Source organism: Myxine glutinosa, chromosome 7 (assembly GCF_964187855.1).
Source record: "Myxine glutinosa chromosome 7, kmMyxGlut1.1, whole genome shotgun sequence".
Taxonomy (NCBI): domain Eukaryota; kingdom Metazoa; phylum Chordata; class Myxini; order Myxiniformes; family Myxinidae; genus Myxine; species Myxine glutinosa.
Window position 1 is genome coordinate 80,616,796 of NC_136267.1, and position 13,850 is coordinate 80,630,645.

General features: G+C 41.2%; 1 protein-coding gene across 19 annotated transcripts in view; it reads left to right on the forward strand.

The window, feature by feature from the left end:
- Positions 1-13,850, forward strand: part of LOC137431350 (dnaJ homolog subfamily B member 6) — a 132,232-nt gene that overhangs the window by 26,773 nt on the left and 91,609 nt on the right. For all 19 annotated transcript variants that reach the window (XR_013624104.1, XR_013624103.1, XR_013624106.1 and 16 more), the window contains exon 7: positions 13,368-13,500. Coding sequence is in view for 14 of the 19 variants with exons in the window: in XM_078781923.1 (XP_078638049.1) it covers positions 13,368-13,500 (133 nt within the window). In the remaining 5 variants the exon portion in view is untranslated. The remainder of the gene's footprint in view (positions 1-13,367; positions 13,501-13,850) is intronic.

Here is a 13,850-nt window from a genome sequence, read left to right on the forward strand (position 1 = left end):
GACAATACCATCTGAGATTGCCAACTGCGTTCTGGAATTGAAGTAAGGACGGATCAGTCCAGGAACTTCCTTTCAGGAGTCAGGCCATCCACTCCGAATTACACTGCAGATAAGGCTAAATTCTCTCAAGAGTAGCTTCTTTGGATTTGAGGTATTTCTCACTCGTGATTGCGAGAAACTGGAACATGTTGACGGACTTAAGTTCCTTGTAATCTTCCGAGCCAGTGTCTGGTAGAGGTGCACGGGACAATGTGTATGGAAGCACGAGCTCAGAATCACGGCAATACATAACCTCCAAATCATACCGCTGAAGCTTGAGCAACATGCATTGTGAGCGCATGGGAGAAGATGGGAGAGGTTTCTTGAAGATTTCCTCGAGAGGCTTATGGTCATTGGATACTACTGCCAATTTCCCAAATATGTAGTCGTGAAATGCCTCTGTTGCATGGATGATTGAGAGCATTTCTTTCTCAATAATGGCGTAGCGACACTCGGTATCTGTTAGGCTACGTGATGTGAATGTTATGGGGTTGCCGTTCTGGAGCAAACAGACACTCACGGCATTCTGGCTGACTTGCATCGTAGTACTGGAGGACCGGGACAGAAATACACTCGTGCTTCAGTTTTTCAAATGATCGCTCCTGAGCGAACTGCCAGGTGAACTCCACATCGGTTTTGCAGAGATCGCGGAGAGGTTTGCTCATGTCGCTTAGGTTGGGGATAAACGCCCCCCCCCCCCCCTAAATACTGTACAAACCCAAGGAAGAACTTGACACCTTGTTTGTTTGTCTGAACGTGGCATTTTCTCAACTGCTTCCGTCTTGAGCGGATCTGGCTGCACTCCTTCCGCTGTGAGCAGGGGGCCTACGTAAGGGACTGAAGATTTCCGGATCTGGCACTTCCTAAAGATTAGCTAAAAACATAAAAAATAACCACCTTTAGAGGCCATTTTTCCCCGCAAAGCGGGGGTTGGCCTTTTTCGGGAACCGTGGTTGTTGTTGTTTTTTGGTCCCCTTTTTGAAGCAATGTTTTACGGCCGGATGCCCTTCCTGACGCCAACCCTTTTTGCCGCCTTTAACGACAAACAGGGAATTACCAGTGAACTGGTACTCAATTAGCCGACCTCGGAAGGATGACAGGCTGAGTCAACCCCCCTGGCGTTAATTCAGCGATCGACCGGGATTCGAACCCAGGATTCTAGGATCCTAAGCCGGCACCCTAGCCGCTAGCCCAACACCAGGGATTCCTAAAGATTAGCTGCAGGTTATAATTTAAAGCCCGTTGCATAACTTGCTTCAAGACATGGTCATGGCGTCTGATGTCATAAAATGCGACTGATGTCATCAATCACTGCTGTTGCCCATTCGATTCCTTCCAGCATCTGGTCCATAATTCACTGGAATATCTCAGGAGAGCACTTCAAACAATAGGGTAGACGCAACCCGCGGTATTTCCCCAGCGGTGTATTGAAAGTGGTCAATAAAGAGGATGACTCGTCAAGACAGATTTGCATACATCCGCTGCGGGCATCAAGCACCGAAAAAACCTTAGCTCCAGGGATTTAAGCCAAACCTTCCTGAATAGTTCTCATCAGGTAGTGCTCACGCTTTATGCCCTTGTTCAAGTCCCTGGGGTCTACACTACCGGTCAAAAGTTTTAGAACACCTCAATTTTTCCAGTTTTTATTGAAATTTAAGCAATTCAAGTCCATTGAATAACCTGAAATGGTACAAAGGTAAGCAGTAAACTGCTTGAGGTAAAAAAAAAAAAGAAAAAGTTTAGGTTAGCAAAAATGGGAAAATAATGTCAATTGCACAGTTATATTGCAAAAAAAAAAGGCCTTCAGGGAACAAGTAATGGGTTAACAACTTCCAGCTGTTCTGCAGCAATGTAAGTAAATTAAGCCTTAAGTTGATGCAAACAATTCCTACAGGTGTCCCAACCTCTGCTGATTACTTGATTACAAACCCCCTGTCTGTATAAAAGCAGTATTGGAACAGACTGTTATTACACCCTCTGAAGCATTATTTGGACAATATTGCACTGCAGGAAGTAGTATATTGCTTTCAAATGGCGAGAAAAAGGCAATTAACAAAGGAAGACAGACAGACCATGATAACCCTTAAAAGTGTAAGTCTTTCCTTTGGAGAAATTGCAAAGAAAGCCAAGGTGTCAGTGAGTCCAGTTTCCTCCTACACCATCAAAAGGCGCTTGGAAAGTGGAGGAAACTCTGACAGGAAGAGGTCTGGCAGACCCAAAGCCACAACAGAATCAGAAGACAAATTTCTGAGTCAACAGCTTGCGTGATAGGCGGCTCACATGACAACAGCTTCAAGCACAGCTTAACACTGATCAAATTAAGCAAGTCTCAGTTTCAACTGTGAAGAGAAGACTTCGAGCTGCAGGTTTGACAGGTCGAGTGGCAGTAAGAAGGCCATTGCTATGATGGCAAAATAAGAAAAAGATGCTTGCCTGGGCCATGAAGCACCGCCAGTGGGCTACTGAAGACTGGAAGAAGGTCTTATGAATCAAAATTTGAAATCTTTGGTTCATCACGCAGGGTTTTTGTACACTGTCGAGTAGGCGAAAGGATGGTTCCTCAGTGTGTGACACCAACTGTCAAACATGGAGGAGGAAGCGTGATACTACCGTGAAACTCACCCACTCGGTCGGACATTCTACCTTTGTGATGCGACCTTTGGTGACAATCTCTTTTGGCTTGTCAACTATCTTTCCCTTCAATGCTGCAGGTTGTCTGCGAGGAGGGTGAACTACTCTCTGTGACACTTCCACAAGCTTTATCCGATAAGTTCCAGGAAGCATGCCAGTCGCCTTGCCAGCTTCTGTAAACTCAGAAACCACTGCTTGCTGAAACTCGTCAACTGGAAGCTAAACTATAAACAACTTGTTGAGCTTCATAATGAGGCCTAGGGCTTCAGATGTGGCACCTGATATTGCATTCTCCTGATAAAGGTCGATGACTTAAAAACTGGCCTTGGTAATCTTGCCCTTGTGAGAGAGAGGAAGCACACCGTACCTTCAGGATGAATAACGTCATTAGAGTACGTTTTCAGAACTTTCTGCGACATTTGTAGATCAGATCGTCTGCAAGGTGCTGAACTGACTGATAGTTGCTGACTGTTAGCATGTTGCTTCTAGCACCTGTGTCGATCCGGAACCGAGTCTGCTAACCCAGCACAGCGACTGTCTGATCCCACTTGTCACAAGTGGCGATATTGCTGCTTGTATGAAGAGCGAAGATCCTTAGAACTTCCTGGACTCGTTCTTAAGGAAGATCCACATGCTCTGGATCGGTCTCTACATCAAGGAACTTTAGGTTGTGAAGTCTTTTCCAACACACTGCTAGCCAGTCACCAGGCTTCTTACAGTAGGAGCAGTCTTCATTGCTGGACACCTTGCTTGACTGTGCACTGACCACATCTGCTGCAGGGGCCTTGTGCTTGACCACGCTTGCCGCTTGGTAGGGTTGCTCCTAGAATGTTCAGTCTGGTGCTGACCTTGCTCGTTTCCAGATTTGAGAGCTGAGATGAAAGTCTCCTCATCAAGAACTATCCTTATTTGCTTTTGCGAGAGCTCAAGCTGTTGGCTGATTTTTATGGCTTTGGCCAGTGAGAGCTCCTCTCCCCTATCGAGGAGTTTTTCCTGGACCCTCTTATCATGACTGCCATCAATGATACAATCGACGAGGATGTCGTCTGTGTCTTGGTAATCACAATCCAATAGAATTAGCCTCAGATCTTTTATAAAATGGTCAAAAGACTCACCACTCCGCTGCCACCTTTGCTTCAGTCGGTGTCTGGCAACCCTCTTGTTTTTCCTGGGCTGCACATAGTTCTGAAATTGTTCGAGCACTTTCTCCGGGTCTTCTTGTCTCCTTCCTCCCAAGCGAGTGTTTGGTAGATTTGCCAACCTTGTTCGCTGATCCACGTCCCGAGCCATCCCGCTTGACGAGGCTTTGTTATATCTGCGAGCGGCCCCCGACGAGGCAAAACTGACGTGATTTCTGAAACGCCGATTCTCCTGATGGAGATCGAGACTATCCAGTCGATCACGGATGTTCAAAGTTCGGCGATGCCATGTTTAGAGAGACAGATGGCAGTTGATAGCGTGAATGTATAACACACTTCTGACACCATCTAACAAACTCAAGCAGACGCCATTGAGCAGGAAGCAAGTCTGGTTTATTCACGCGATTGTTTCATCACACAGTGCGATTCGCAATCCAAAAAAACACAACAATAATTAATAAAACAGCAGCATTTATGAAGACCAACGTATATGTTACAGCCACTGACAGCACGTCCACAATTGTGGCCTTGACGGCGTGTTTGCCATTGGGTTATTGAGTTTCGATGTCGCCTTCAGTTCAGAAAAAAAACTTGGGAAAAATGCTATGATTTCCACTCTCATTACTATTTTAAACTTTGTCCCACATCTGTCATACCTGACAATTTCCTTGTACGTGGCATGCTTCAAAGGCAATCTGGATTTCCATGGATCAACATCGATCCAGGTTTCTCTGTTGCTGATATTTCGCCCTTTTCCATCAAGTTTCTTAAAGTTGTATATCCAAAATACATATTACCAAAAAGCAAAAATCGTCTGCTTTTGACATTCTAATGGATTCCTCAAAACAGAGACAAACACATCCTGCCATCGCCAAAAGATAGCAGGTATTAGCGAGCTATTAACCACATTACATTTTATATAAGTGAAGACGATACACAACTTTATTGACTCCCACTGCCAACGAGTGAGACCATTTATTTTATTTTATTCTGTAATACAAGATGATGTTTGCTTTTTAGGAGGCCAGATGAGTTTGATTTATATACTGCAAATTCCACTTTCAAACTAAAAAACAAAATGAAACAAGTACAGATACATTCAAAGTACACCGCCCCCATGCCAAATAATTAAATATCTTACAGCGCGGCATTGCCGGGGCGTCTAGGGCGCCCGGCAATACCGCAGTGCAGCTCATAGAGGCTGCATTGGGAGGGAGAGGTGCACACTAATTGATTGATTAATTGTGTAATTAAAATCAATAAAAGATTATCACCAAATATTTTCTTAATCAATTGGCTAATAGCATAACTAAACCACTGGTGCTTCATCCGAAGATGTTTCTTTTAGAAATTTAATTAAATAAGTCATTAATAAAAAATTAAATAAGTAATTGATTAATCAATAAATAATTAATCAATTGATCAATAAATAATTAAGCGATTAAATGATTAATCAATAAATCAAAGATATCCTTGATAGCCACATCACTTGGTCACTGTCATGTCCAAATATTAGCTTCCCAGCTCAAAAGGTGCCTGAGATATTGGCCAAATGAGAAAGAAAATAAATAAATGATTAATAATGAAAATAAATAAATAATAATCATAAATAAATTATATTAATCAATTCGGTCAGAGAAGACATAAACCACCACCATTTCATTAGAATCTATAACTTAAAAAAATTTTTTTTTTAGTTATTAATCGAATAATTAAATAATTAATCGATTAATTGATTAATTGATTAATTAATAAATCAAAAATAGCCTTTGCAGCCAAATCACCTAGTCATTGGCATGTCCAAATATCAGCTTCCTAACTCAAAAGGTGCTTTAGTTCATGGTCAGAAGAGAAATGAAATTTCATTAATTAAATAAGTACTTAATTAATCGCTAATACTTAAATAACTCCTCAATTAATTGATTATTCAAAAAATATATATATACTGTTTTTGACAAAGGACTTGCTCACTACTGTGCTGAAATTTCAGCTTCCTAGCTCAAAGGATGGCTGAGATATCGCCCGGACAAACAAACAAGAAAGCAAGAAAACAAACAAGAGTGAAAACTGAGTACTCCTTTTGAGCGTGCGTCACTGCCGAGCCCCCTTCGGTGCCCAGCAATGACGATTTGCAATGCCTGGAGATGGCATAGGAAAGGTGCGGTGTACAACAAGTAAAGACAAGCACAGATACATTCAAAGTACATCGCCCCCATGCCAAATAATTAAATATCCTACAGCGCGGCATTGCCGGGGCACCTCCGGCGCCCGGCAATACCGCAGTGCAGCTTATTGAGGCTGCATTGAGAGGGAGAGGTGTACACTAATTGATTGATTAATTGTATAATTAAAATCAATAAAAGATTATCACAAAATATTTTCTTAATCAATTGGCTAATAGCATAACTAAACCACTCGTGCTTCATCCGAAGATGTATCTTTTAGAAATGTAATTAAAGAAGTCATTAATAAAAAATTAAATAATTAATTAATTAATCAATTAATAATTAATCGATTAAATGATTAATCAATAAATCAAAAATATCCTTGATAGCCACATCACTTGGTCACTGTCATGTCCAAATATTAGCTTCCGAGCTCAAAAGGTGCCTGAGATATTGGGCAAATGAGAAAGAAAATAAATAAATGATTAATAATGAAAATAAATAAATAATAATCATAAAAAAATTAAATTATTAATCAATTTGGTCAGAGAACACATAAACCACCACCATTTCATCAGAATCTGTAACTAAAAAAAAAAAAAAATTTTTTAGTCACTAATCGAATAATTAAATAATTAATCGATTAATTGATTAATTGCTTAATTAATAAATCAAAAATAGCCTTTGCAGCCAAATCGCCTGGTCATTGGCATGTCCCAATATCAGCTTCCTAACTCAAAAGGTGCCTGAGTTAATGGTCAGAAGAGAAAGGAAATTTGATTAATTAAATAAGTACTTAATTAATCGCTAATAATTAAATAACTCCTCAATTATTCGATTAATCAAAAAACAAAAAATATCGTTTTTGAGGAAGGACTTGCTCACTATTGTGCCGAAATTTCAGCTTCCCAGCTCAAAGGATGGCTGAGATATCGCCCGGACAAATAAACAAACAAACAAGAAAGCAAGAGAACAACCAGAGTGAAAACTGAGTACTCCCTTTCAGCGTGCGTCACTGCCGAGCCCCCATCGGTGCCCAGCAATGGCGATTTGCAATGCCTGGAGATGGCATAGGAAAGGTGCGGTGTAAAAACAAGAAAGACAACAACCAGAGTGAAAACTGAGTACTCCCTTTCAGCGTGCGTCACTGCCGAGCCCCCTTCGGTGCCCAGCAATGACGATTTGCAATGCCTGGAGATGGCATAGGAAAGGTTCGGTGTACAATAGAATTCCGACTCGAATGTTTTGATGGATTTCAGCCCATGTAAACAACATCTGAATGAGATATAGTGGTTGCTGTATGCCAAAAAATACCTTTGAGGGAGGATCTCTGGAAACGTACAAATGTTTCCACCCTTACCAACCCTATTTTTCTGTGGCCTGTAACTGGAAACGGGCAATTCTTATTTTTTTTGCCCTGCTGCTCTCTGTTAACTGTCCCCTCCCCACCCCCACCACAAATGATGCTATAATAATAACGGACTGCTTGGGTAGGGTTTTATGTGAAAAAGCTAAATTTTAAAAGTTTGAAATGCGCATGTTTCAACATCTGTTTTGCCCATACAGGTAGCTCCTGCTTAGCGAAGAGGTTAAGCATCTTTATATCCCTTCATATAGCGAACCCTCGTTATGTGGCATTTTGTTTTCAATTATTTATTATGGAAAAATTACACATAGTTTCCTAACTGTCATTTTCTGCTCTACCAGTGAAGTCATATGATTGGTATCACGATGGTTTTTGTTGCAAGTGACGTTATATTATTATTATTTACCTAATAGTAAAAACAGTAGCACAATAAAAGTAAGTTAGTTATAACACTTACCAAGACGATCTTGAGTCCAAGTTTCTTTACAGGACGGTGGTGGAAGAAACCCCACGGCCCTAAAAAATTTTTTAATCCCTTTCATTCTGAAAAGATAATTATTCGCAATTTTGAAAAGTGAATCGCCCCATTGAATTGTTAATCAGTGGGGGGGGGAGGGGTTGGGGAGGAACGTATCACCATATTAGTGATGTTGCTCGATCACCAGACACTGCTGTAGGGGCTGCTCCTTTGTTGTAGCGAAGGAAGACCTTCGTTAAGCGACGAATAGCCCGAAATGAAGCCATTTGTTGTAGTGAACCTTCATTCTCCGTATTTTCATTAAGCGAGAGATACCTGTACCTATCTATCTAATTTGATCATTATTACTGCAACTTACTATGGTTTCTGGAAAAATATCTATACCCAGAACCACAATGCTTCACCAGTTAAATGACTCCAGGATGTCAGGCTCCATAGTGATATCACCATGTTCCTTTGCTGTAAAGCTCCCCATCACATCCAAAATCTAGGACTATTCTGAATGAAACCATTTTAATACAATGTCTGGAATCGTAGTACACCAGAAAGATAAGATAACATAACATGACAGAAGGAAGAAAGCTTAGATCCACTGGAAGGAGGAACTGCCAATCGGATGTCCACGTGCAGCAAACCCTTAACAGGAAGTCATTGTGTGAGTAAGATTTGGTCAAATATATTCCTTACTCACAACCTCATATGCAAAGTTCACCAGGAGCATTAAACCATTCTCATATTCCAGCGATGTGCATTAGGAAATGAGGTTTGGATGTTTTACTTGATACTCCATAATTTTGGCATATATTTCTCCAAGGTATGTTAAAGCAGTTCTGGCATTAGGACATGGACATTGTCTTGCATTATAATTAACTGTAGGGTGGGGGAAGAGAGGATGATGAGACTGTCTCTTCTCGCATGATTCCAGTGGCACAGTGGGCCTTCAACTCCACAGCCTCAAGGGGAGCAGGATAAGCAGCAGCAGCAGCAGCATCAATCCATTTTGCAGAGCTATATTCCATGGTATTTGGGATGAAGGCCATGTGCACGTTTTTGTGCAGTCCAGGGTCTGAAGCACTTGATTCTTGGTACAGATTGGCAGATGGCTTTGGAAGCTCATTTGGAGATACTAGCAGAGTACCCGCCCTAAAGGCGATGTTGTTCCAAGCATGCAGCATGTTATTCTGACGCATCTTTATTTGGGTGGTGCATAGGAGAATAGTTTTGTGGTCAGACGAGATAAAATCGAACTTTTTGGTCTAAATTCAAAGTGGTATGTCTGGCGCAAGCCTAACGCTTCATATCACCTAAACAACACCATCCCTATTGCCAAGCCAAGCATGGTGGTTGCAGCATCATGTTATGGGGCTGATTTTCATCAGCAGAGACTGGCAATCTTGCCAGGAAAGAAGGGACAATGGACGACGGACGCAAAGTATAGGAGAATCGTTGATGAAAACCTGATTGAGTCAGACATGAATCTGAAACTGGGCAGGAGATTCACATTTCAGCAGGGCAATAATCTGAAGCACACAGCTGAAGCCACACTCGAGTGGCTGAATAATAAGAAAATAAATGTTCTTGAGTGTCCCAGTCTTAGTCCTGACTTTAATCCAATTGACAATTTATGGTGAGACTTTAAGATTGCAGTCCATTGACGATCCCTATCGAACTTTGCAGAACTAGAGCCATTTTCATGTGAAGAATGGGAAAAGATTTCACCAGCAAAGCTGGTACAGACCGATCCAAAAAGACTCAGTCATTGTTGCAAAATGTGTTTCGGCCAAGTACTGACTGAAGGGGCTGAATACTTTGTCATGTCGCCAAGGGTGGAACCTTGCAAATGGGTATATACAAACTTTTTTGGGAGATTATTTGTGCACAAGATAATGGGAATGATACAGGAGAGGGCACCCGACTGGTACTATTGAGCATAACCCTAACTCCAAGATTGTACAAATCTACTTATTGTCATATCTTCACACAGTTAGGGCATTTTATAATTTTTTTGAAAAATCTGTGAAAAAATTGCTTACCAATAGCTTTCTTCACCAATGTGTTCATGTAGGTGTCTACAAACACCTCAATTTATTCCTTCCCAAATCCTTGGGGAAAAGTCAAAATTCAAAATGGCGTCCAAAATGAAAAAATTGTGGATAAAGTCATAGTTTGGCCAGAAATTTAATACTTAATATGGGGAAGAAACCACAAAAATATTGTTCTAGGACAATTGTGAACTCTTGCTAAGCGTATTTGTATTATTATCTTGCTTTATATCCAAGATGGTGGCCAAAATGATGGCCAAAATGGCCGCTAAAATGTGAAAATTGTGGATAAAGTCATAGCTTTATATAGAAATAGAAATGTATCTCAATTGAAACCTCGGTTAGTCAGTTCTCTAGTTCACCCTACTCATCCTAATCCCCAGCATATCCCACACTCCTCTCGTCATCTGGCTGGTTGATGTTCTGGCAAGAGTTACCATGACAGTTGCCACAAGCAGAAATACACTTGACTCCTTGCTTTTTACAGCAGCACCTGAGTGTGCTACATTCCCCCTCACAGTTGCAGCAGACAAACTTCAGAAGATAGTCCGGTGATATTTCAGTGATACTTCAGAAGATATTTCTGCTTCCTCGATCTCCACGGCTCCTGCTTCATCTTTGTCTGTGATCACGGTATCCCAATCCATGCTACCAAGTCCATGTTTCACACTCAAGTAACAATGCTTATAGCGATGGAGCTCAGCATACGACTCGGAGTATCCTAAGTGCTGACAACGTTCAATCAACCACTTAGATCCAAACTTGTGGTCAAGCTGAATCGTGAGTCCGAGTTGAGAGGGCATCACTGCTGACCGAGGGCGGTAGGCTTTCAACAGGTTCTGGCCCCAGACTGCCACCTTTTCATCAGTTTTTACGATCAGCTTCAGTAACTGCTGGAGGCTGTTGGGAATCAGAGCGAGCTGGCTCTCTGTATTGGTCATGCTGTCCACGGAAGGGTATTGCTTACGGGTAAGCGGAACTCTCGTCAAGTCTCCACAGATTAGGTTGATGGCAGTTGTAATCGTGAGCTCTTTGAATTCAGCATCGTCAACAGTGTGCAAGGGGGTGGTGACCTGTTGACGGTAGTCTCGAAGGATTGCATTTGTCGTGTCTTTCAGGCACACAATGTCCGCTCTTTTCTCTAACGACGTGAAGTAGAGAGACTCATTTTACTCTTGCTGAAGCTTTGTTTTCAGATATCGCCGGCCGTATGCCAGACTTTTGTCCTCGGTTGGGTCAAGCTCTACCATCTTCATGTGGATCTCTGCGAGAGTTGTCACACCGTGTTCCACTTCTTCATCCATCCATTTGCACAAGTTCTCAAACAGCAATTGTTTCTCTTCGTCAAGAGGCCGTCCGACCTGAGGAAATAATATTTAATTTTTAATTGAAATGATTGACCCCCTGAGGAAATAATATTTAATTTTTAATTGAAATGATTGACTTCAAAAAAAAAAAAAATTTGCCCCAAGAATATTATCCATGGAGTCATGGACTTCTAGTCTAATTAAAAAATCCGTCAGAGATCCAAAGGGGTCATTCATTTATTCGATAGTCAATACCTTAGAGTTTTCAACTGGGTGCTCGAACAGGGTCCTGCACCGAAGATGATGCAGTGCCTCTTCTGCTACCAAATCTACAATCCCAGACAGGTGACCGGCGACCTCATTTCCCCAGGCATCTCCTCGGCTCTCTGCTGTCTCCATGAAGCTCCTTTTCAGTCGGTTCATGTAGCGATTGTCAGGTGCACGATACAACTTCCGGGCTCTGTCTGGAAGATAGGTATGTTTTAAAATAGTCACATATCTAGGATTAGGTTCATGATTAGATGATTCGACTTCGAGTAGTACAGTAAGGAGCAAGAAAAATAAAAAAGAAATATTAATTCTCAAGACATTCATTTTAACTTCTGCATGACCCTGCTTGTGACAGGCTGACAGGCAACTTACCAGGGTATCTGGCCAATGCTCCAACGTTGATGCCTTCGTTAGAGTATACAAACATCACGGTAGACAAGGTGTACTGATGGGGTTTTGGACTTGGAGCTGCCGGCACTTGAAGTACTTGACCCAGAGAATACCCGTCGTCTTTTCATCCTGCCTGACCTTCGGTCCTCCTCTTCTTGTCCTAGGGAATGGATTGTGTAGAAAGGTAGTTTTGGTTAGTTTTTCTTCATTTGCAACATCACAACTTATAACAGATTGGGATCGAAATCTCTGCAAGTGGCTACTTCTTCTGAATGATAATCTAAAAACTTACGATTAGCAGTTGCAGTTGCAGTGGATATACTTTTCACACGATTGTATAACTCGGTTCTGCAATCCAAATGATATCTCAACTTGGGGTCATCTCCGTTTTTCCAGTCCTCATTTAGTCTCCTGATCAGCGCCGCATCGTCCACGCACTCAGAATATGATAACATCTGTGAGTGGCCTTTTTGGGTGACTTTTGACAGCTTCTGCATCTCAGTCCCAGGATCATCACAGATGAAATACCTCAAGCCATGGCCAGGTGCAGCTATTACATCCCCTTCCATACTGAATCAATTGAGAGGTCTCAGTAGACACCTATTATTGAAGCAAGATAATAATTATTACATTTCTGGCCAATCTATGACTTTATCCACAATTTTCACATTTTAGCGGCCATTTTGGACATCATTTTGGCCACCATCTTGGATATAAAGCAAGATAATAATACAAATATGCTTGGCAAGAGTTCACAATTGTCCTAGAACAATATTTTTGTGGTTTCTTCCCCATATGAAGTATTAAATTTCTGGCCAAACTATGACTTTATCCACAATTTTTCCATTTTGGACGCCATTTTGAATTTTGACTTTTCCCCAAGGATTTGGGAAGGAATAAATTGAGAGGTGTTTGTAGACACCTACATGAACACATTGGTGAAGAAAGCTATTGGTAAGCAATTTTTTCACAGATTTTTCAAAAAAATTATAAAATGCCTTAACTGACAAGTGTATGTATGATAAAAACATGAATGAAATGTCTTTTTATATGTTTTCAGATATAAGGAAACCAATGCTGCCAATATTAGTGTCAGATAGGGTGGTGTAATTGACCCTGCGTCAATGGCGGTAAATTCCGGAAATAAATAATTTGTACAATCTTTATTTTATTTATATTGAATTATATACGTGAACACTGTAGAACACAAGTCGCCTTCTTTGCACTTTCAAAACCCCTTCCGTTTAGCTGTACTTGGACATGTTGAATGGAGGGGTGTAGGAAGATGATTCATTAGCACTAAACTAATGGAATTTTTTTTTTTTAAACGATCTTTGAAATCCTTATTTTATTTAAGCTGAAATATAGCCTACACTTAGACACTGCTTGGGGTAACGTGTTCTATTAACTCTCGAGTTCGAACTGCAACTGTTGTTTACCACAAAGTACTCTTCAAAACCTGCACACAACCTTTTACAATTAATTTATGCTGTGTACTTTCTTTGTTAATTTTTTTTTTTTCCCCCATTTTCTTTTCTAGACCCATTTAACTTCAGTGACAGTTTTGCCACCTTTTCCTCATCATCTTCTGTTGGAAACCATGGAGGGGGTTCTTTCCGCTCGGTCAACACAACCACCAAGGTTATCAATGGGAAGCGGATTACAACTCGCAAGTACGTCCCATGTTGATAAACGAGACTGAGGATGTTACACACATGAATATGTTTATAAACATTTAGCCTTTAGGAAAAATGCTCTATACATCTGCATTGACACCTCCTTGGTGCTGGCTGTGCCTTCTTTGATTGTTTTGGTGACAGCAGAGGTTATGTTTCACCCCTGTCTGTATGTTTGTATGTCTGTGTGATCAAGATATCTCAAAATTGTGGGCGAATTTGAACGAAATTTGATGGAGAGGTTGGGTACGTGACGAGGACAAAATGATTAGATTTGGGTGAAGATCCAGATTCGGATCTGGATACAATAATGTTTCAAGTGATTCTTCGCGATTGAGATATGGGGG